At 47.4% G+C, this 22608-nt stretch overlaps 7 protein-coding genes across 7 annotated transcripts; 5 read left to right on the top strand and 2 right to left on the bottom strand.

Moving 5' to 3' along the window:
* Positions 1-308: 308 nt before the first annotated feature.
* On the top strand, positions 309-4153 carry N7471_012728 (uncharacterized protein; the record flags this gene model as incomplete). Its single annotated transcript, XM_057285447.1, has 6 exons — positions 309-547; positions 598-862; positions 929-988; positions 1045-1359; positions 1418-1595; positions 1650-4153. The coding sequence occupies 6 exons, from the start codon at positions 309-311 to the stop codon at positions 4151-4153; spliced, it is 3561 nt and encodes a 1186-aa protein (XP_057131713.1).
* A 1782-nt stretch (positions 4154-5935) lies between these two features.
* On the top strand, positions 5936-8780 carry N7471_012727 (uncharacterized protein; the record flags this gene model as incomplete). The annotated part of the gene is made up of 6 exons (XM_057285446.1): positions 5936-6286; positions 6338-6394; positions 6443-6947; positions 7001-7025; positions 7078-7653; positions 7715-8780. 6 exons carry the CDS (start codon positions 5936-5938, stop codon positions 8778-8780), a joined length of 2580 nt encoding a protein of 859 aa, XP_057131712.1.
* Positions 8781-9925: 1145 nt separating this feature from the next.
* N7471_012726 (uncharacterized protein) lies at positions 9926-11865 on the bottom strand (the record flags this gene model as incomplete). Its single annotated transcript, XM_057285445.1, has 4 exons — positions 9926-10399; positions 10453-10953; positions 11020-11554; positions 11624-11865. The coding sequence occupies 4 exons, from the start codon at positions 11863-11865 to the stop codon at positions 9926-9928; spliced, it is 1752 nt and encodes a 583-aa protein (XP_057131711.1).
* Positions 11866-13373: 1508 nt separating this feature from the next.
* Positions 13374-14348, bottom strand: N7471_012725 (uncharacterized protein; the record flags this gene model as incomplete). The annotated part of the gene is made up of 3 exons (XM_057285444.1): positions 13374-14057; positions 14112-14204; positions 14289-14348. The coding sequence occupies 3 exons, from the start codon at positions 14346-14348 to the stop codon at positions 13374-13376; spliced, it is 837 nt and encodes a 278-aa protein (XP_057131710.1).
* A 329-nt stretch (positions 14349-14677) lies between these two features.
* Positions 14678-16711, top strand: N7471_012724 (LysM peptidoglycan-binding domain-containing protein; the record flags this gene model as incomplete). Its single annotated transcript, XM_057285443.1, has 4 exons — positions 14678-14896; positions 14960-15250; positions 15308-16043; positions 16155-16711. 4 exons carry the CDS (start codon positions 14678-14680, stop codon positions 16709-16711), a joined length of 1803 nt encoding a protein of 600 aa, XP_057131709.1.
* A 1599-nt stretch (positions 16712-18310) lies between these two features.
* On the top strand, positions 18311-20360 carry N7471_012723 (vezatin family protein; the record flags this gene model as incomplete). The annotated part of the gene is made up of 5 exons (XM_057285442.1): positions 18311-18359; positions 18414-18607; positions 18662-19143; positions 19198-19649; positions 19702-20360. 5 exons carry the CDS (start codon positions 18311-18313, stop codon positions 20358-20360), a joined length of 1836 nt encoding a protein of 611 aa, XP_057131708.1.
* Positions 20361-20721: 361 nt separating this feature from the next.
* N7471_012722 (proliferating cell nuclear antigen) lies at positions 20722-22124 on the top strand (the record flags this gene model as incomplete). Its single annotated transcript, XM_057285441.1, has 5 exons — positions 20722-20752; positions 21127-21167; positions 21232-21661; positions 21754-22040; positions 22107-22124. 5 exons carry the CDS (start codon positions 20722-20724, stop codon positions 22122-22124), a joined length of 807 nt encoding a protein of 268 aa, XP_057131707.1.
* Positions 22125-22608: the final 484 nt, after the last annotated feature.

Below are 22608 nucleotides of genomic sequence, written 5' to 3'. Positions count from 1 at the left end.
ATCCATGGAGGCGGTACACCCCACAGACAACCCGTGCCAGAGAATGGTGAGGAAATGTCCCCGGAAAACCGCCATTCTTCGCACGTCGCTTCCCTAGCCAAGTATGGGCCACCTAAATGACAGTGAAGGTGAGTGATATCATAATGTTTTCACGACTAAGTGCAGCTGATCGGGCTAAATTTACCGCGTCTTTAAGCCCTCAACTGATCAATAATCTGCGGCCCTACAAGAGACCTTCCTTATGTGACCACAGTGAATATACAAATGATTCTACAAGGAAACTAATAATAGTGAGATCCTGCCTCTCAATGCCACCGAACAATACTCAGCCTGGTCTCAGACATCGTGCGGGACAAATACTCGAGCTATGGCGTCTCTTCTCATATGCCGTCTTCGTTTTGTTCCTTCTAGTCTTGCTATTACCGGGATTCTTTATTCCGATCTTTGGAGATCTGTTTTACCCACCTCGAAGTGCTAAACCGCCCAAGTTACCTTACGGATTATCACTGGTAGACACTATTGATACCCTTGGCCCGAAGACTGCTGAGTAAATTCTCAATCTGTTGCTTTCTTGCGCCGATGATCTGACTTGAACAGTGTGATATTCGTCCATGGGCTTGGGTCCTTTCCTGACACAACATGGCAAAAACAGCCCCCTGCGGGTCCAGCATCCCCTGGCAACGAAAAGTCCAATATATCGTGGATACGGGACCTTTTACCTTCTGACCTTCCTGCTGCTCGACTTCTTTTCTATAATTACGACTCTACCACATATAACGACGCCCCGCAGAAGAATCTTCACGATATGGCCGGTGACTTGCTGTATAGCCTTCAGATTTCACAACTGAGAACAACAGTGCAGGTTAGAGTTCAATCCGTGTTCATTATGATCCTTACCAGATGCTTGTTGGGACTGACTGTGTTGCAGGAGAAGTCACGGCCGATTATATTTTTGTCTCACAGCTATGGTGGATTGGTAGTCAAAGAAGTGATTTCATTCCATATTTTCCTGGCCAACGTTACAAGATGGCTGACTGGCTACAGGCTCTGGTTCAAGCGCATTCAAACCCAGAACAAAACAGGGACCTTTTGACGAATATTTTCGGAATAATATTTCTGGGTACACCACATAAGGGAGTTGAATATTCTAGATATGCACAAGAGATGACGCTACATCTCAATCGTTTGGGCTCGAATCCCGACATATTCGTTTCGCTAGAAACGAATTCCGACTCATTGAGAAAACTACACCAACTATTCATTACATCTTTTAAGAGCTTGCATATGGTCAATTTTTTTGAGACTCGCAAGCTTGAAACTAAGTTAATCCCCCTCACTTTGCTTCCCTTACGTATAATGGTTAGTGGGCATCGGAAGTAATTAGGGAGCTCTCAAATTAACATGCCTGAATGTGCAGATAGTGGAGAAAGACTCAGCCACATTTGAGGCTCCAAACACGACAAATCACCTTATCGATACAGACCACAGTGGCCTCAATAAATTCCGTGCCCGGAATGAAGAAGGGTACAGGAAAATCCTTCAAACCCTTCGATTTATGATCAAGGGCGCTTCCCAAAGGAGGAAAGAGACAAAAGGCAAGCAGGAACACGTCTATCGTGTGCTGTGAAAGGTATAACTAATCATTGCAGGATGTGATCGAGGAGAAGCTGCGGCGTTACCAAGTTCTCTGGGCACCATGGCGCACACCGTTCCATACCAGACTGTCAAAACATTTACAAACCGCGTCTCCTGCTTATCTCGACTTGCAGAAAATCTCCATGCTGAAGATGCACGTCGTGATCCTCCTCGATCTGTTGCTTTGTGGGGTCGCGGCGGCTCAGGAAAGTCCCAGCTTGCGTTACGATATTTCGAAACTCATCGGAGCCATTACGACCCGGTCCTTTGGATCGATGCACATAATCCCAATAGCGCACTACAAAGCTTTTCCGACGCTTTCGAAGAACTCAATCTTGAGTACCCTTCCGAGTTAATAGATCAACTTCGCAAAGACCAAGAGCCTGATGGTATGGACCCAGCATCGATAGGGACAAACCGTATTGTCAAGGCAGTACTCAACTGGTTAAAGAATCGTGGTCCACAACATACTAAATGGCTTGTCGTCATCGATAACGCCGACGATCTCTCTTGGGTGCGCCAGCTGATTCCCCGAGGAAATAGAGGATCTGTTATCATCACGAGCCGAAATAAGCTTGTGGGGACCCTCGTCAATGAAGCTATTCCCGTGGACCGCATGACGAAAAATGAAGCGGTAGAGCTCCTCTCCCGGAGTGCTGACTTGGATGGCTCCTGGTTGAATAATACCAGGGGTGACACCTTTCAAGGAGACAAGCAGTATGAAAATGCACTTGCCATTGCCAATAAGTTGGAATATTTTCCGCTCGCCATCGACCTTGCGGGGTACTATATTTCCCAGGCCCCTAGCATGCAGGAAGATCTATCACTCTTCCTGGAGGCTCTCGAGAGAAACCCGCAGAAAGTGCTAATGACCAGCCGGCCAGAAAACGTGGACACCTACCAGCTCACTGTCGCTAATGTGTGGGAGCTGTCTTTCAGTGCCATCAACAGGACCAATCCTACTTCAGCCAATCTGCTACTTCTACTGTCCTTTTTCAACCCTGCAAACATCGAGGATCGACTATTTGCAGAGGCATGTACAGGAGTCTCAATTGCGAACAATGATCCGGTGGTTTGGAAACAACAACTTCATTTTGTCTTGGCTCTGCTACGTCCGTGGAATTGGTACCGATGGTACTGGAATTGGGGGCGATCGTACTTGAAATGGTTGCTACCGCAATCGCTACTACCACAATGCTGGCTGCCGCGATGTTGGCTGTTACCAGGCCTTGCTATAATGGCCGTGTTTTTCGTCTACCGCAAAAGATCAAGTCTAGCCCAGTATAGAGAGTCAATTGGATGGGCCGTCCATCCACTCTCCTATTTTTTTTTGATGAGTCTCATCCTTGCCGTCTTCAGAAAATGGGATGAAGACTACTGGGATAAAATAACGAAACCCGAACAACTTCAAGATTCTCATGCTGGGACCTCGTTCTATCTCGAGCTGGGTAGTTACATTATTTTTATTTCCTTGTGGTTATCTGCGATACTCCCATCAGGTACTGCGGGATTGAGGCGAGATTTCGAAGTATCCATACGCAGATCTGCCAACACTGTGTCATCCTTGCAGATTCCGGATACTTTATTACTCTCGGTTGCTTCAGGTATTCTAGTCGCGGGAGTGGGCCTATATATTTCCCGATCTGATCTTTCGAGCCTTCGGTCTTACACACCAGACGTTGAGTTCTTCAAGTCAAGCACTGTCGTGAAAGATCTAATATGGAAATCCGACATCGAAGAAGAGAGAAAGGCTCATGTTGAAGCCATCAGCGAGTTTCTCAAAGAAGAAGCTCAAGGCGCAAACTCTCACTCCTTCATCTGGTTCCTAAAATGGTCGTTGGTGATAACCAGAGTATATGTTGGTTTCGTGTTCGGGGTGATTGCATTTCTAGCATTTTGTCTCTGGCTGTTTGAGATTGGGCACCTTGGAGGGTTATTCAAAGTATCTCCATGGAACAAAGTCTTCCCAAATGCTGAGAGTCAACGTCTCACTTCAAGATTTAAACTCATCCTACTCCTCGTCGCTGCCACTATATGGGGCGCCGTCTCATACCTGGCACTAGGGTTCCTCTGGCAAGAACAAGACAGCCCTAGCTCCTTTTTTCGATTACCTCCAGAAAGCCCAGGGCTACTGAAAGGCCTCTTGGCATCTTCAGAGGATGGAAGGTGGAATTCAGAACCCTACATGCAAGCTCTAGCCCCATTATTGAACCATGGTTTGATACAGCGCACACCGAGCCGCGGCCATTCCGTCCATGACCTCGTACAGTGGTGGGGAAGGCAGCGCCTGGATGTCGCCGAGCGACAGATATGGGCAATGGAGGGAATCAGGCTTGTCCAGTATGCGCTGCAAACCGAAAGTACTAGGGCTGACGTTCATTTTCTACGACACGTGGTGAATCAGCTGATTGAGATCGCCAGTATTCTTACGTCTGATCAGAATTACCTGTATGCGGATATGAGGGAACTCATGGTGTCGTTGATATTGAGCCTGAAGTACATTGACAACCTGCAGTGAGTGGTCATGGCCCTGAACTACTGCTTAAACTGCTAGAGAACTATTTACTGTCAAACTCACGCGCACGTAGAGTGTGATTTCAGCTAGAAGGCCAGTTTTATATTTGGTGGCTTCAAGTTTGCCAACAAGTCTTTCTCAGGCCTCAGGCGTAATAGACCTCGCCAAAACCCGCCAAGAAAATTGAATAACAGTGCTATATACAGTATTACGAGCATCGCTTCTGTGAATTTATTTTAGTACGTTTGTAAAAGTGGTGTTACATGTGTTAGTAGTCTTTTTTGTGGTCTTTTTTGCTAGATTCCAAGGTATAAATACCCTACTCTCCATAGTTTGAATGATCAAAATTTCTTCCTTCTCTCTCCCCAATCTTCTATCAGAAGGTATAACAGCAATGCTTGTTAAATTTGCCCCCTGTCCAGACCACGGCACCTGGCCTTTGAACCTTCAGACCGAGACTCATTTGACCTCTCGTATATGCACCCTCCGAGGAAAGGCATACCAGGCAAAGGGAACCTGCAATTACACTCTATGGTAAAAGCGCCTAGTGGGGGATACAGTAGTATCACGAGTATGCTCGCCTTTATCATGAGAGAGGCGGGGTCTCAGTTCCCTTACACGTCGAAGAATTCTTCTAAGAATGTTTCAATGGAGGATGGGCCCCTGTCCTCCCATCGTCTCATGTTTAGAATGGAGACCATTCTTCCTTCTTAGCTTGCCTTGCTACGGAACCTTTCCTTTTTCTTTTCCAAGTTCCCTCCATTATAGTTGAAATTCTGATATACTGTAAATTCTGAATACCTGAATTATCTAATGTAAGAAGAAAGTCCAAATTAACCCACTACAAAGTTCTGAAAACTTGAAGACTATAAAACACCTAAAAGTCTGCATCTCTTAACTTCCCCTAAACAACTCCCTCAGAAGTCTTCAACGTGGGTCTCACCACCTCTCTTACCAAACAACCTATCCTTGCCCAAAAGGAAACCGAACAAAGCTGGGATCACCCCATGGCGCAGATTATTTTCCTCGAGGAGTAACAACCGCAAGGTCCCCATTGCGCGGTCTCAGCGTGCGAACGAACCGTCGGAGCCCAGCCAGCTCAACTGAATGTCCCGATATGGAAGCTTCTCGTGGTCATCACGCCAATTCAGATAGCCCAGACTAGTAGATGTGTTTTGGACGCGCTTACCTATCCTCCATCTGATGATCTGCATGTGCACAAAACAGATTCTAGGCGTCCAGACCAACGGCCCGGGGTTGGCCTACGTCATGATGAGCCAGCCCCCAGCCCCACTATATGGAATTCTGGGCGTTCGATATTAATAACCTTGGAAGTTTAAGGCTTTACTACCGAGAAGCCCCACAGCAATAACAATAAGATTGATCACTGATCTCAAGGCCTAGTCCACAAAACCAACCCAAGGATTCTAGCCTGAGACTACGGCTTGCAGACGGCGAGCATTCAGCTTGGGGCAGCCAGCTGATCCTGGACAAATGATTCAACCTCTAGTGCCGAGGGCAACGTCCTCGTATTCAAGTCTGGCCAGTCACAATGATGTAACCTCGGAGGATACCTGAATGTGAGCGACTGAAATCAATCCCCATGGACTTTCAAGCTCCTTGATCTCTCGCCGTCTCCTCGTCTTTCAGCATCAGAATATTGCTGCTGGAAATTCATAGTTGGCACGCAACTTGATCTTCAAGTCACCAAATTCTCGCTTGCGGGAAAGTCCTGGTTGCGAACTTGTATTATTGAATTCACTTTCTTCCTATCTGTTAGCCAATATGGGCTGCCAGATCGGTGTAGTCTCTAGCACACCGAATGAGCCACCAGACTCAGCAAACAATAGTCGGCGGATCTACGAGCAATCATTACACAAGCTTCAAACTGCTATTGATGGACTGAGGCTGAAAAAGCCAGATTTTCTTGACCTGGGCGGGGATATGACCCTTGCCCTTTCAAATGCGAATGTCAATCCTTTCAGCGAGCCTGAAAGGTTTCAAGAGGTTGTTGAAAGTGCCATGCAAGGAATTGACAAGAAAAGAAATACTTTTCAGTCCATGTTCGCTTCTAGTCTAGCCAGAATTGCTCCCATTGCTGGCATTGCTCTTGGTATCACTGGTTCCGCTGGAGATGTGAGCAACTTGATATATTAGAATCAAAAGAAGAGTACTGATCTTTTGCAGGCGGCTGGTATTGGACCTTTGGGGCATGTGGCTACCGGGCTTGGAGCTGTTCTTGCTGTACGCCAGATGCCAAAATGAAAGAAAAATCCTACTGACAACTTTTAGTACGCGATTCAGGAAAAAGAAAGGGGCGAGGATATAGTCAATCAGCTCAACAATCTCTCGTATAGTCGGCGATACGTGGAGAAAATAATCAAAGTCAAGAAATGTCCGGACAAAGATCTTGTCGATGCGTGCTTCCAACTGTTGGCTACGCTGAACAATTTTCTCCGGACAAGCCTACAGTATTTGGCCAGATCTTTGATGTATAATCTGCTGAGAGGTCTTGTTGGCGGCGGGGCAATCGATGAATGTAGAACTGCACTCAAAGATGCGCTCGCGAAATTTGATCTAGTATTACAGAGAACGGCCAACTTAATCATCCTCGAAACGGGTGAAAGATATGAACAGCAAGAATTACTCAAGTGGTTCAGTCAGTTGAGCTTCAAGGAAATCCAAGCTAAGCATCGAAGTGAAAGATGTGACGGTACCGGAGAATGGTTCTTGGAGTCCGATGAAGTCCAGCAGTTTATGGAAGGGAAGCTTCGGTGGCTATGGTGCACAGGCCGCGGTGAGTATTAACTTGTCGTCTTTCAAACCCCACAATCTGATAGACGTGCGCAGCTGGCGTTGGCAAAACGATTCTTATGTAAGTAATCCACAGTCCCGCTGCGCCAGCAATACTCTCATTGTGATGCTAGGTCATCACTGGTGGGAAACTTGGAACACCAAATTCGAGATAACCGTGACGCTGGAAAGAAACTTCTATCCTACGTTTTCTGTGATATCAATGACCAGCAGAGACAAGATGCTGAGGCCCTCTTTGGATCCATTGCCTGCCAAGTTGTGGAGGGCAGGCTCGGCGACCTTTACCAACCTGCTCTGTCATTTCGGGAGACACATCAAGGGAGTCCACCTAAGTTGACAGATTTCATGGATTTTATCGAACAGAGCGTTCCAGAAGAGTTTCAATTGTTGATATTAGTTGATGCTCTTGATGAACTTTCGGATATGGAACAATTTGTCGAATCGCTGAATGGTCTTCTCGGCCGAATGTCTAACAAACTGAGCATTGTAACAACCATGCGCCCAGAGAGTTGTCTCCGACACGGCCTAAGAAGGGGATATGATAGGTCTCTTGAGATCAAAACACCTATCACGGATCTGACGGCTTATGTCAAAGGTCGGATAAGTAGGAAGAAACCCATACTATTTGACATGGATTACCAAACTGAACAAACAATTATCGACACAATTGTGGACAAGGCTGATAACAGGTATCTATCATTCAGCGCCAAGTGTATTCCTCTGGTTCAAATCTAATCTCTTTCCATGCAGGTTCATCTTAGGTCGCCTGCAACTTGACAGTCTCTATTGTCTGCGACCAGGCAGCAAGGGGGATTTGGATCACGAGCTGTCGAATTTGAGTTTGAAACTTGATGAGTTTTACGAGAAATCTCTCACAATTATCAACAAGGACAAAGATGTCCTCCGTCTGCTTTCGTGGTTGCTAGTTGTCCCGAAGCCACTTGACTTTGCCGACCTCGAGGAGTGGGAAAGGATACACCCAACACAAAGACGAGGACCGCTCTCCATCCAAGAATTACGCCATGCTCTTGCCATCCGGTGCGGAAGAACGACAACGTTGCGGATATTGCAAGAGCATATGCTGCGGATCAGATATATTGTGGGTTTGTCTGGTGGATTGTGCACGCTCGATCAAAACGGCGGTACTATCACATTCACGCATCCAACCGTCCAGGAGTATCTCATCGGGAAAAAGCCAGACTTATTTCCAAATCTTGAAGCGGACCGTTGCAGAGCATGCTTAGCCTACCTGAGCTTAGACGAATTTAAGGCTGGAGCATGTACAAGCAGGGCTGAATGGGACGCACGATTGGAATCTTTCCCCTTCCTCGAATATGCTGCGCGTAATTGGTGCGAAATTAGGGGGCTCACATCGACTTGGGAGCAGGTAAACAACGAAATTGAAGATGATATTGTAGGCGTGCTGTCTCATGAAGGACTTGTGGCGAACTTGGCACAAGTGAATGCGTATAGCAGGGGATGGATGACCGGAACAAACACATACATTCCCCGCACTACCGGGTTGATTGTCGCCATGGAGTTCAATCTTTTGGGCGTTATGAAAAGGTTGTGCGCCTCGGGAGTTGACGTCAATGTGCATTCTGAGACTGGACAAACAGCACTGGACCTCGCTGTCACGGCAGAACCCCCTTATGTCGAGCTGCTTCTGCAGCACGGCGCAAAAGTAACCGACGAAACTGGTCGTAGTGCACTACGAATTGTCGAAGGACTTCCTCGCCGTCGTCTGAACGGGGGTGATAGGATTGTCAATATGCTGCTCGAAGCTGATCCGACCTTGCAGCGAACACGGGTCTGAATTGTATAGAAGGCATGAAGTACATGACCATGATGGCATACCATGCAACCGACCTGGTCCCAGATGAGTATTTGGATCTTAGTATCTTAACGAACGCTGCGGTCAGCCAAAGGTGTGGCAGATGAAGAGATCGGGCGGTGTTTAGGGGTTCTCACCCGAAGCATGTTCGGAGGTTGACATCGGAAAGGGGAAAGCTAGAGTTGATAACCTGAATAATCGCCCTCATAACACCACTCCTAATAGCCTCATCCAATCTATCAAAAATAACACTAGTAGTCCCCGCCAAAGCGTCCAAAACATCCGCCTTGGTCGCATTGGGAAAGACAGCCTGCAGCTTCAAAATCGCCTCATTACTATACACCGTCCCCATTATAGTCTTGAAAACAGTAATACCCAAATATTCGGTACGGGCATGAGTTGGTAATCCAGGAACTGTGAGCTGTTCTTTTATTTCCGTTTACAAAAGATCACTCTAATCTACTTCTCAGTATTGGGATTAGTCTGTTCGCGGGCCCGGCCCGAGTCTATTCTTATTTAGGGCTAGGCAGCGTACCTTTTGCATAATGGGTCAGCAAGTTAATTTTAGATGCAAGTAACATCTCTTCTCCCCGAAATAGGGTTGATCAATAGCCCCGCTCGATTGCTGAGCCTGATGAAGCACCCGACGATCAATTCAATTACTGAATTGGTTGAACAACATGCATGAAAGAAAGTCAAACCCATGGAAGATCATGTAATTCCTGCGTTGGTAATTCCTAGAGCTTTTCGTAGCGCCTTTCTAAACAGTACTCCAAAATAGCAGCGAAGTTCATTTACCTAGTCCAGCCTGCATGGTGGATCCAGTCTGATCAATAAAGAGTTGTATATATTGGAACGGGAAGCTCCCCAAGTCTACGATGTACCTGACAGAACTATAACTATTCGCATGTAAGATAGACAAATGTATTCTTCAATATGTTTTGAGTAAAATTCAAAGCCAATTAATATCATGCTTTAGTCGCATCCATAACACCTAGGCATCAATCCATACAGAAGCTTGGGTGATCTCTGGAGCCGCAACAGCCTCGTGAACGTGAAGATCATATCTACCCGAGCATGGCCAAACAGAAAAACAAGGCATCCTCTAACTCCCCTTAACTATTAGTTCATGACCGTGACCTCTCCATTACTGCCGGAAGCGCAGACTCAAAATCTATATGCCCGACGGGACTCTCGTTCGTGACATGTGCGCCGCCATTGATTTCATGATTGAGATGCGCCAAACAAGCAGCTGCCAAGCCCCCTTGGAGCTTAATACTGGAAAGCGAAACCATAATTACTTGCAGCGAGTCCATCAAGAGCCCAATATCTCTCGGTGGAGTATTGCTCCCACTAGATAAAGAAGATGGCGTGGTTATTGGAGGACAAATCCGCGTCTGATCGGCCGTAAAATTATATCCCCCAGATGGAGAAATAGGATTGCTTCCATACGAGCTCGCACGCGAGGGCTTAGAGGAGTCACCCGAAGAGGGTGCTTGCGGTCCGAAGTTGCCTACATTGGAGAGTGGGTTCGATGGTTGAAGAGCGCGGACAAAAATCTGGGATGCAGTGAAGATGGGCCAAGGGGTGAATGGATTCATCTGCGTTTGATTTAGATTTTGTGACTATTCGAAAATACGGGGGAAGATTTTACCTTTGCTGGGTTAAAATTGCGTGCTTGTCGCACAGCGTCGCCGATTTCCAAAGCCGCTTTCAAGCATTTTTCGGGGCTTTCCAACACGTACTTCTCCATGAGTCTACTCTTTTGAGAATATCGGAGGGCGACCTGGTGCAGGAAGATAGTAGTTGCCTTGAGAGTGATGAGGGCAAAGAACGCATTGGCATCGACTGCATATTGAGGCTGGTTTAGCCGACTGAGTATATTGTTTGAGATATTACTGATTATTTCGTCGATACGGAAGTGCTGAGACCAAAAGGCGTAGCTGAATGAGGCGTCGGAAGAGTCTTGTCGCTTTGCTTGACCATCGTGTCGCAGGCAATGTGCGGCAAGGGTGGTAGTGAGAAGGACTGCATTGAAGGAAGAGGTTGTTATGTCCTCACCAAGAATTGGGGGATTCGTTAGGCTAAAAGGCTGACCGGAGAGCGGGATCGTCGCGTCGTTGAGTGGATTCAAGTACGGTAGATGCGTTTGGATCTGAAAGTGACTTCATCATCAGTAAATCCCCTTTAAATGGCCGTCATATTGACTGTGCTCACTAACCTCTGAAAGGTCCAATGACACGCCCAAGCCATATAGTACATTTGCCAAAGTCTCGATGTTGTACGCAACCCAGAACGTCCGCCTCCTCTCCTCCAGCTCGACCTTGTCACTAGTAGAGCTGAGACCAGTGCGACATGGGGAGATCAGGCGACTATTTGGCTTACGATCAATGGCATGCAGCCACAACTGTTTCACAAGCGAAGTGACGAGCCTGATGCTAGAAACTGCACGGTGGCAATTTAACTGCTTGGCCTCATAAAGAGCTACGAGGATACAGGCCTGCAAACTGGGGAGGCCGCGCAAAGTAATTTTTAGTCCGTCCTGTTGGATCTGGTGTAGACATTTGCGTGCGTGTTGGTGGCATGTATTTGCGGCCTGGTCGTGGTCTCGAGTAAGAGCTGCCGCATGCGCACACATAGCGTGTTGCAGAAAGGTCATATCGGGGTCGATTTTGTTCCTACTGATTCTTTCTAGGAAGCGCCACTTGTCAATCATCGGGTATGCGAGATGCACGGTATCAAAGTAGCGGTCTTGCCTGTTTTACAACGGTCACCCATAAGATCCTTCTAAAGGGGGCTGGTGAAGAAGCTGAGTTGGGACCCACAAATTTGAGATGACCTCTGCTGGTATATCTGTGGAATCACACGGACTACTTTGACGCATATCACGAACGACGCTAAATTCACGGAGACCGGTTCGCGGGTCAATAGGGTTGGCTGCTGGCTGGTCAAAGTCGGCACAATTATCAGGTGCGTTGAAGTTGTGCACTGAACCAGTGCTCCCAGAATATTTATTGGACGGAATTTCCCAGTCTTTCCCTCCCACAGAAGGGAGGGTATCTGTCATGGCTGGGAAGGAAGGGTGTATCGACGATCCAAACAACTGGGCAGATTCGGACTGATCGATAGAGAAGTTGTTACTCAATAATGGTGAGTTGAGGGCATCGAGACTTTGAAAAGAGGCAATCGGAGAAAGGAATATGGGTAGAAGTCGCTCGGCAACCCGCGAAGTCATCGAATGTGAAAGCAATGGCGTTTGGCTTTTTAATTCTTTGTTGGACTCGTGGGCGGTTAAAGCAGCCTCTGCTTGGACTGATAAGGGGGAGAGATCAGTTAACCCCGCCAGCTCGCAGGAGTGACATTATCCCACTTACGAAGTCTACCATTCATTTTCTTCAGAGCATCGCGACGTTCAGACGCTCTCCTTACCCTTCAAGTACCTCTCTATAACTAAGGCCTCCTATTATTCAGGGGGATAATTTGTTTGCCAATCCTGATGTAAGGCAATCCGCTAGTACAAATGCAAACGCCCTCAAAAAGGCCCTCAGGGGTACATTAGACTAGTGCCTTAATAGGAAGGAGACAGGATCGTTGAAAAGAAGGTACATATGAAGTCAATATGTCCTGATCACTTGTAGGACATGGACACCCGTAAATGGCATTGGTAAGTCCCATATTTCCTGAGGAAATAAATTTGCAAACGAGGTCGTGAAATATGGGCAATAAATGACGCTGTGAATGCAAACAAATAATGTTCCTAGCTAACTAAACATCCATCCCAACACGATCATCATCTGAGCGCCCTAATTCGCTCACTAACTCCACGCTAACCTTAGAAACCTTTCCATCTTCCTTCTCACAGGCTGTAGATACACTTCGTGTACGTTTTCTCCGTCCCGCATGTCGCGTGATGGCATTTTCAGAGAGATCTTCATTACGTGAGGACTGCTCACGAGATTTTTCAGAAGGCATAGATGGGAGGCGAGAAACTTCTAGCAGATTTGACTCATGCACTACACAAAAAGCATTTGTCTACGTTTATATGATTTTTTCATTCTATTTCCGTCATATCAAAAAATCCGATGAAAATAAGGTTCGATAAACTTACTAACCTTGGTTTTAATTGCTTAGAGATACTTAACACTTCTGAGCGGCTCAAATGACTCGATCAGATAGAGCGTTTCTATTAATATCTCGCGCGGGCAGAACTACATGAACCATACATGCCGGACGGTTGCCGATCATCTGTAGATGATTGAAGGTTGCCGATAACGGTGTCCTTAGAGCCCCACGGGATACATGCGTCTTCTAGACTTTTGGATGCCTAAAAGATAAATTAAATATGAACTCTACGGTGATAGGCCTTCTAGCTGGCGAGGACCACATACCGCTTCCAGTACTCAAAGATAAATCACAATCAATCAATTATGGTACTATCATTCACAGATGCATTGTACAAACGCAAAATTTCGGGGTGGGATGTCTTGATTTGTTCTCCATAAAGAACATACTTATTTTATGTCGTGGTCTACTAGGTACCAGACAATTTCGGAGCCCTTGTTTCAAAGAGCAGCATCAGCAGGCCCAGCCATCGCCCTCGCGTATGTAACATTCGATATCCTCTTTAGGATCCTGAGTATTCTCGTCCAAACTCTGTCCATCCATGCAATTAAATATCAGTAGAGTTGCCATGTCAGCGTTCTCACGAATCCGGAAAGGAAGAATCTCTCCCTTATGATTCACAGCCAAGAACAAAACCCAGCCTTCTTCACACGCTTTCCGATCAGCGACAACGACCATGAGACACTGCATCATATCTGGGTCAGGGTCGTTTTTGTAGAGCTCTTCAGGCCAATCGCGCGCCGATAAGCCGTCTAATGTATCTGCTTTGCGCATTAAGGCCGTGATCATGTATGAAGGCACAGAGCCTGGCGTGCCGCAGGCGACTCCATCGATAAATTCAGTTTCCCCTTCAGGTATAGTGAAACTACCAGATCCAAATTCATCTTCATTTTCGAAGAAATTATCTTCATTTAGACCTGCGTCGATATCATTGTCATCAACAATTGAGCGTAGACGGTTGTATCCGGCATTGGCGGCACTCTGACTTGTTGGGTCGTTTTCCCGCCCATACCACGTCCGAATCCAGAGTACTCTCGCTGACTGCCCATCCGTTGCACGATGTTCATCGGACATCAGATCTTGAGGTACATATGGAGGAATCTCCTCGGGAGAGAGATCGTCGCCATCTGGGTATTTCTATTTGTTATGCGTTAGTGTTCATGCCAAGAAAGAGGGCGGGACTTAGGTTACATTGCGGCCTTTTTTACCAAGCCGAACCCAAGAATGAACAAGGGCGCGGAATTGTTGGGCTTTTGTGAGCGGTGAATCGGGGTCCCATTTGTCCTGTTATGTATGAAATTAGTATCAATAAGCTGGGATTGATGACTAACAGGCTCTCATTCTGAATGAGTCTGAATATGATCATACCATGACATAGAGATCGAATGGCAGATGGCCGAATGACACCATGTCGAATTCGTCTAGCATCCTGGAGAGTGGTTACCCTTTGCGAGGTCTTTCTTTCAGAGAATCAACTTCTTTGCAGAGAATTCGCACGAGGGAGGAAGAGTAGTGGGGGAGAAAACCTTGGAATACCCCAGCCTTGAAAGAATATGGAGAAATCCTGGGAGGCGGAAGGAGGCGTTGGCAATACAACATAGTGCGTGAATTCCAATGTAATGCTACAGTCCAGGTTTCGCTACAGATGTGGCGTAAACGAATTGCATTAGTTGAGAAACATAAATAGTTGCTTGCTTACAGTCAGAGTGACTGAAATTCCCAAGTTCAAGTTCTCCTGTGTGGAAATCGTCTTCAGCATGTTTGGCAAGAAGTATGCCGCTCTCATAAGCGCCTTTGGTATTTTGAGTACATTTGCTTCTCCGGCATACAGACTCAAGAGATATGAAACACCTCAGTTCCCACATGATTCAGCGGCTACCAAGTACTGCTCATGGTGGTGGGACAATGATGGCTCTGTCGCTTGTAAGGACATGCCATCTGCATGGGGCATCAGTAGGGAAGATTTCTTGAGATGGGTAAGAACATTTTATCAAAGCCATTCCCCCCGTTTGTATTAACTCTTACCTTTTCCGAACCAGAACCCTTCCATTATCGCGACCTGCGGAAACTTCCTAAAAGACCACTCATACTGCGTTGAAGCAGTCGGAGAGCCTGAACCTCAGCCAACAAACACGACAACAACGTCTGCCCGTCCACCTGGCCCAGCTCAGCCAGGGCAGGTAGACACGTGCAACAGATGGGACATGGTTAAAGCTGGCGACACGTGCGATACATTCACCAAGAAGTACGCAGGTCTCACTCGTCAGAATCTAGTAGATTGGAACACAAAGATCGGAGACAGGTGTCAGTACTTATGGGTCGATTATTATGTCAGTTCTTCCCCTTCCCCACTCATTTATTTCGCTTTTGCTGACCTTTCATATCAGATCTGTACCGGAGTCGAAGTATGGAAGCACAAAGGCACAATCACAAGTGGCAGCCCAACTGCAACCAATGGCATAATAACCCCAAGTCCTACCCAGCCTGGCATGGTGGAAAACTGCGATGCATTTTACATGGTCAAAGATGGAGATGACTGCGCGTCCGTCGCTACCAAAAATGGCATCACCAAAGCACAGTTCCTAGAATGGAATACTGGCGTAGGTGTAGGCTGTTCATCCCTCTGGCTGGACTATTATGTCTGCGTCTCCATCATCGGTCACGCTCCTTCAAACACTGTTTCAACGCCCACCACAGCAACCCCGACGAACGAGATTGTGACACCCACACCTACCCGTCTAGGAATAGTGGGCAACTGCGACTCTTTCCACAAAGTCGTCGACGGCGACACCTGTAGCGGTATCGCGCGCTCTGCTGGCATTTCCCTCGTACAGCTCGTTGAATATAACCCCGAGATCAAGTCAGATTGTTCCGGTCTTTGGGCTGACTATTACATCTGTGTCTCTATCATTGGAGTTGGCCCAACCGCCACCACAACCAAGCCCACAACCCAGCCCACAACCAAGTCTACAACCAAGCCCACAACCAAGCCTACAACCAAGCCTACAACCAAGCCCACAACCAAGCCTACAACCAAGCCTACGACCAAGCCCACAACCAAGCCCACAACCAATCCCACAACCCCGACTAATGGAGTCACTACTCCCACCCCGATCCGCCCGGGTATGGTAGACAACTGTGACGCGTTCCATATGGTTGTTGACGGCGATAAGTGCGGCAATATTGCACACAGATACGGAATCTCAATGTCTTAGTTCACACAATGGAATCCAGAGATTAAGGCGGACTGCTCTAGCCTCTGGGCCGACTACTATGTCTGTGTATCTAATATCGGCGTCGATCCCAAGCCCGTAACAACCACAACAACCGCCGGAAGTGGTATCGCAACCCCTACCCCCACGCGCGCAGGGATGGTCGGCAACTGCGATGCTTTCTACATGGTCAAGTCGGGTGACGAGTGTGGCAAGATCGCCTCCGATCATGGCATCACAACAGATCAGCTGTACAAGTGGAACACGGAGATTGGATCAACTTGCAGTGGACTGTGGGCTGATTATTATATTTGTGTAAGCATTGTGAGAATTGTCGGTGTCGATCCGAAGCCCTCAACGACTACCAAGGGCAATGGGGTAGCTACGCCAACGCCCATCCAAACTGGAATGGTGGGCAATTGCAATAAATTCCAGAAGGTTGGGAGTAAGGACACCTGTGAGACAATTGCCAAGTCGGCGGGAATTACCTTGAACAAGTTTTATACCTGGAATATGGCTGTTGGAACGAACTGCAAGAATCTTTGGCTGGACAACTATGTTTGTATTGGTGTGATGTGATCACAGCAACACGTGGAAATCTTTCTGATCAGCGAGTTGATTTCTAGTTTAAATCACCATTGGTCAATTTCAATAAATTTTTAAAATTACTATTGCATTTTCTTTTTAAAAGACCGAATCTGAATTTTCTTCTGAATATCCCCTAGGTCCGACCGGAGCATCCTTTAAACGGTATATACGAACAGAGGCCTTATTGCAGTCTCCGAAATCACAGGGCCACAAACCCATGATGATTTGATCTTGCCAACATGGGGATAATGGAAATGACAGTCTATAAACGCACGCCTAGGTGGCATGCCATGTGATTTGGATGAATAGCTTTGTGTTTCGTCATTTGTATTTGTTGACAACATTGATTATCAGTCTGCCTGGGCATGGTTGCTCGCTTCAAAAACCCCTGACCTGGGCGGTCTGGTTATATTGCAGGAATCTAGAGATGAAGTTCATGGCATGTACATAACTTTTCAACAGAGCAGCCAGTGGAAGGCAAAATCTTCGACCCCTTACTTGCTGGAGATTCGCACCTGCTAATCTCTCTTGGGGGTTGAGTTCTATTACCTCCGGACAATTCAGCGTGAGGAGGATGACCAGGCAGCCGATAACCTGCGAAACATCATCCCGGTCATGTCGGAAGAGTCGCAGGTTTTGATCAACGATTTAGTCCTTGATAATGGGAATACGCCAACGAAGCATTGTACTGACATGCAGATGTACATTATGCACGGAGTACGACGGTATTCAAGGTCTAATCATGACAACCATTAGGGCCACCGCCGTCATCACCCTTCTTTGAAGATTGCTTGCGCTCTTATCTAAAAAGTCCTCTGTATGGACTCTATTCATAACGAGAACTTTGATTGTCTTATTCATTTGGCTGGAGACGATATCAGAGACATTGTGTTTCATATGTATTATAGATAGCTGTCTTTTTACATATAATGTTATGATGCGGAACTCGGCTATTGTGGCTGCTCCGAAGGAGGTCGTCGTTCATTTTTTTAAAATAAAATAAAACAGAAGCATGATCGTCATTCTAGAAGCGACATGGATGGTGATCATATCCCCAAAATAGATACATGTGGATGCCATCTATGGGCACGTCGATTACGCCAGATGACTCAGCATTATGTGCATAAAAGTTGTGACAAGACCTCGGGAGGGCTCGTTTGTATGCAGCTTACGGCCAGCTCAACAAGATCATGTACATCGTAAACCTTGTTGATTTCCATTAATCAGATTGGCTAGAAACTAAATATGTAGGCATGTACATGTACATCGTAGTTTTATGTATCTAATCTCCTTTAAATTAAATCGACAACCCTTACTTGTAAAATCATCATCGACAGGAACAGGTAAGTGGGTCAAGTCTAAATTAGACTCTCGTGACCGGGAGACCTCCTTTCCCCGGACGTGCCTCAACGTGGCCCTAGGCATTTCCAACCTTTAACATTTACATTCTTTAGTGATCGGTACTTTTCTTTCTGCCCGGCGCCTATCCTTTTGCGACATGGATCTGTAAGCGCTTGTCTTATCACCTGTTTTGCGTCACTACTCGCCCACCTTCTCCGCTCTCCTGTCATCGCGGCATGATCCCGCAACATGGAATCAATCGTGTATGAGAACTCGCCTTTGGCTGACTATTTGGAAGGTTAGCTATGTTTAAGATACCCGAGGAAGTTAAACTCACTGACATCCGTGCTAGGGGAGGGTGGAAACGAAGAGAGTTGGCCCGTGGAGGAGAATCAAAGCGACGATGATCATACCCGTTCCTCCGACTTTGCCCCTCGAGGGGCTTCCAAGTTCCAGGATCGCGTTCGAAACAAGCTACCGAAGCCTCTCAATCTACGAGGCACACCGCAGGGGGAACTGATCGGGAAACTATATGGCGCTTGCTCGGTACGACCCCTCGTCTACGATAGCACGGGATCATACTAACACTGCTTCGTCTAGTCCGCCCTGAACGTCCGATTAGCACGAAGCGACAACGAACGATTTTTGGAACAATTTGGCTATGTTATCGTCGCATCGCAACTATTAAATGAACACAGCGCTCCTTCCTACACATCCGCCGCAGACGTCCTATCTGCAAAACAACCCTCAGCTCTCCCATCCCTATCTACAACTTTTGGAATTCAAGGCGCCATTGTCACAGCCGCCACATCCTTTTCTATCGCTTGGTTATTACATTGGAGCCGCGCAAGGACTGGGTCAGGACTCAGTCTCAAGAAAATTGGGGTGCTCCTGATACTTGTTCCCGCTGTCGGTGTCTTCTTCTATGCTTTCGCAAAGCGGCAATGGTTGAAATATCTCCGGCACCAGGCTGTTGAGGCAGCTGGCGCTTTCATTGGAAACGCCCAGGGATTTGATTCTGCTGCGTCAGCTTCTGTGGTCTTCATTCAGGAGGTTGAACTTGTCTCAAGAGGTTATCGGATGTAAGAACGCGACGTTTTTTTTCAATATGGTAACGGAGCTAACGGACATCACAGAAGCACTCCTCTACCACCCATCAGTCGGTTGGAAGATCTAGTACAAACGCGACGTTGCTTGAGATTGCGCCGAGCGGTTTCAGAATGCTTCTACTCCATGCTCGAGCGGTATATTCAATCCCAGAACACATTACGCCCACTTACCGATGAAGCCGACCTTGCGAAATATTACGACATTTACGACATTGGACTGGAAGAACTCGAAGCGGTTGAGGCGTCCCTGTCGCAGCGAGCCAACGAAGATCAGTACTCATTGCGCTCTCTGAGAGATCTATTTGGAAAACTGTACAGTGTGAGAAAAAGCGTGCTGTGCTGCTTGCTTGCCCTCAGTGCCGATGGTGGTGGCTCCGATATTGCTCGGTGGAGTTCTGCTGTCGAGGAAATGCGTGAGCTCGCTACGGTGACCGGCAACAGCATGCTCAAAATGACAACAATTTTAAATGAGGAGGACCGTGAGTGCTAATCCCTGTTTTATGACATAAAGACGTTGGCTAATATTCGCAGGTGATGCCATTCCTCCATCCCCTTTACCTTCCGCCTCACCAAGCAAGGACCACATGCGCGCTCAATTTCGACGGCTCAACTCTTTGTCACAAGGGGTCCGTGCCTTGCATGCTAAAATGCATATTGCAAGCGAGGAGTCACATGCCAATCTAGAACGCGCAGACCCTGATGAGTTTGAAGTAACCCTCCTTGCACAATATGACTCGGTTGGCAGTGATCTTAGAGCTCTTCTCCAAGAGTGGGAAGCTGGTAAAGCCGCATTGGCAAACCAACACGATCGCCTTAGTGTCGGGGATCGCTCGCGACCGCCAAGCACTTTCTTGTTACCTATGTCTCCCACCCCCAGCCTTGGAGGGTCTACAGCGGTCGAGGGCAGCCCAACGGATGCACTGAAAGCCTTAACTGGCGAGGGCCGGCCGGATCTGACCCAGACCTATGATGACGAGGAAATTTTCGAAGCTGTTGTACTCCCGGCCTCGAGAAACAAGAGGATGTCTTTGACAAGGGACGAGCGTCTTGCACGTGTACGAGAAGACCGTGCGAGACAGGCGACTGCCAGAGAAAAGGTAGATGCCAGCAATAACATGCTCAAGGAACTGGAAATGGTCATCAAGCAGCGACCAGGGAACAACTCTGCAAAACGAGTTACCAGCATCTAAGGCAAGGCTTGGATCTCTGTCTCATGCTTGATGCATTCAACAGATTCCTTCTATTTTCAAGTGCGCCATCCGGCACAGGTTTGACTTCAACCAGCGCTAGCAGCTGGGAGTCACAAATTGATACCCACAACATGTACATATAGACGGGGCTCGGCGACATCGGTGTTTTGTTCGAGGGCTATTGCTTCTTGCTTCTTGATACTTTACTTATTTCTTATTTCTTTTGTGCCATTATTATCTGTTCGTCTGTCTTTAAGTGGTTTTGAATGGTGGCTCTTTCATTCATCTCCGTGGAGTGTGGGGATCAACCTCAATTTGTTGTTTTTTTCCAACTTGTACATTACAGCTGGCTCTTCTGCCAATGAATCATCGTTCCAAGATCCATCCTACTAGTAATTGTTGATCATTATATCGGCAAACCCTTACGGGGATGTGTGTGAAGGAGGCCTTGTTGCCTTACCGCCTGAGGTATCCAACTTAACCCGAAAGGGACATATCGCCAAACGCGACCCGCGTCTTCCCCACCCCGAACGCGATCCTTATATTCTACTGCTGCCTCTTTCATCTTCCTTCAAATACATACCCAATTCACTATCCTCGTCTCTCTACCACCTTCTTCACTTCTAAAAGACACTCTCTCTCCTCCTATTTCCTTACAACCCAGTTTAAACACACACATACACACACAACCAAGAGTAAGTCAGCCAACCCCCAAATCGAAAAGATTGTTGTGTGCGAAGAACCGGCCAATTAACCCACTCTCTAGTGTTGGAAGCACGATTGGAACAGGCAAGCCTTCTGAAGCGCGTATGTGATCTATACCACTCATCCAATTCAGCAAAGGACAAATTACTAACACTGTTGTGTGTAGGTCGTCGACGCTATCAAGGATCTTGTCCAGGACTGCAACTTCGATTGCAATGACTCCGGAATCGCCCTCCAGGCTATGGACAACTCCCACGTTGCCCTGGTTTCCATGCTGCTCCGTGCCGAGGGTTTCTCTCCCTACCGCTGCGACCGTAACATTGCTCTCGGCATCAACCTGCTCTCCCTGACCAAGGTCCTCCGCGCCGCCCAGAATGAAGACATCCTTACCCTCAAGGCCGAGGACTCGCCCGATGCCGTCAACCTCATGTTCGAGAGTGCGGAGACAGACCGACTGAGCGAGTATGACATCAAGCTCATGGATATTGACCAGGAGCACCTGGCCATCCCTGAGACTGAGTACGCCGCTACCGTTGAGATGCCTTCTTCTGAGTTCCAGCGCATCTGCAGAGATCTCAACGCGCTGTCTGAGTCTGGTAAGTAACTTTGCTTTCGAAGCAATACCCAAGGCCGAATGGCAGACACAAGTCCGCAGTCCGAAGTCCGGTCGTGCTAACTTTTTTCCTAGTTGTGATTGAGGCCAGCAAGGAGGGTGTCAAGTTCTCCTGCCAGGGTGATATCGGTAACGGATCCGTCACCATCCGCCAGCACACCAACGTCGACAAGCCCGACCAGAACGTCGTGATCAACCTCTCCGAACCCGTCGCCCTGACCTTCTCCCTCAAGTACCTCGTCAACTTCTGCAAGGCCTCTAACCTGTCCTCATCTGTCGTGCTGCACCTCTCCCAGGAAGTGCCGCTGCTTGTCGAGTACGGTCTGGGAAGTGGCCACCTGCGGTTCTACCTCGCTCCTAAGGTAAGTTCTCGATTTTTCCGAGGTCGACATCATTGGAAACCGAGCTAACATGGGGTTTACACACAGATCGGTGACGAAGAGTAAACGAACCAACCAGTGGTTCGAGGGGATATGGGCAATGCTAAAAATGAAGCTCGATGATAATGGAGAGAACTTGGAGGGAAAGGTTCTTTCACTACATCCCTGACAACAGGGGTTTTAACAAGATGTTCACGATAATTTACACATTCAGCGGTCGAGGTTTCGACCTCGCAGATTTTTCCAAAAAACATGCATTCTTCACCTAGACAAGGATTTCCACCATCGCTACGAGTAAAAGATCATTCTTAAGATATTGCACAGGCCATTCGGCTAGCAGAAAGATATATTTCATGAGTAGATGTATTTTATTGCGTCCACCACTCTGAATAAGAATAAAACCCCCACAAACCCAACGCCAACCCCGGCGACCGAAACCCAACGAGCCCGCAGGTAAAGGATCCTAAGGAACCTCGCAAGGAAGGTCCACAACCCCACTAATCAGCAAGGTCGCCAAAAAAACTCTTCCCAGGCACCCCCAATAAAAAAA

The sequence above is a fragment of the Penicillium samsonianum genome, assembly GCF_028829775.1.
Source record: "Penicillium samsonianum strain IBT 33392 chromosome Unknown utg000007l_segment0_segment0, whole genome shotgun sequence".
NCBI lineage: Eukaryota > Fungi > Ascomycota > Eurotiomycetes > Eurotiales > Aspergillaceae > Penicillium > Penicillium samsonianum.
This window is presented reverse-complemented; position numbering and strand designations above follow the sequence as displayed.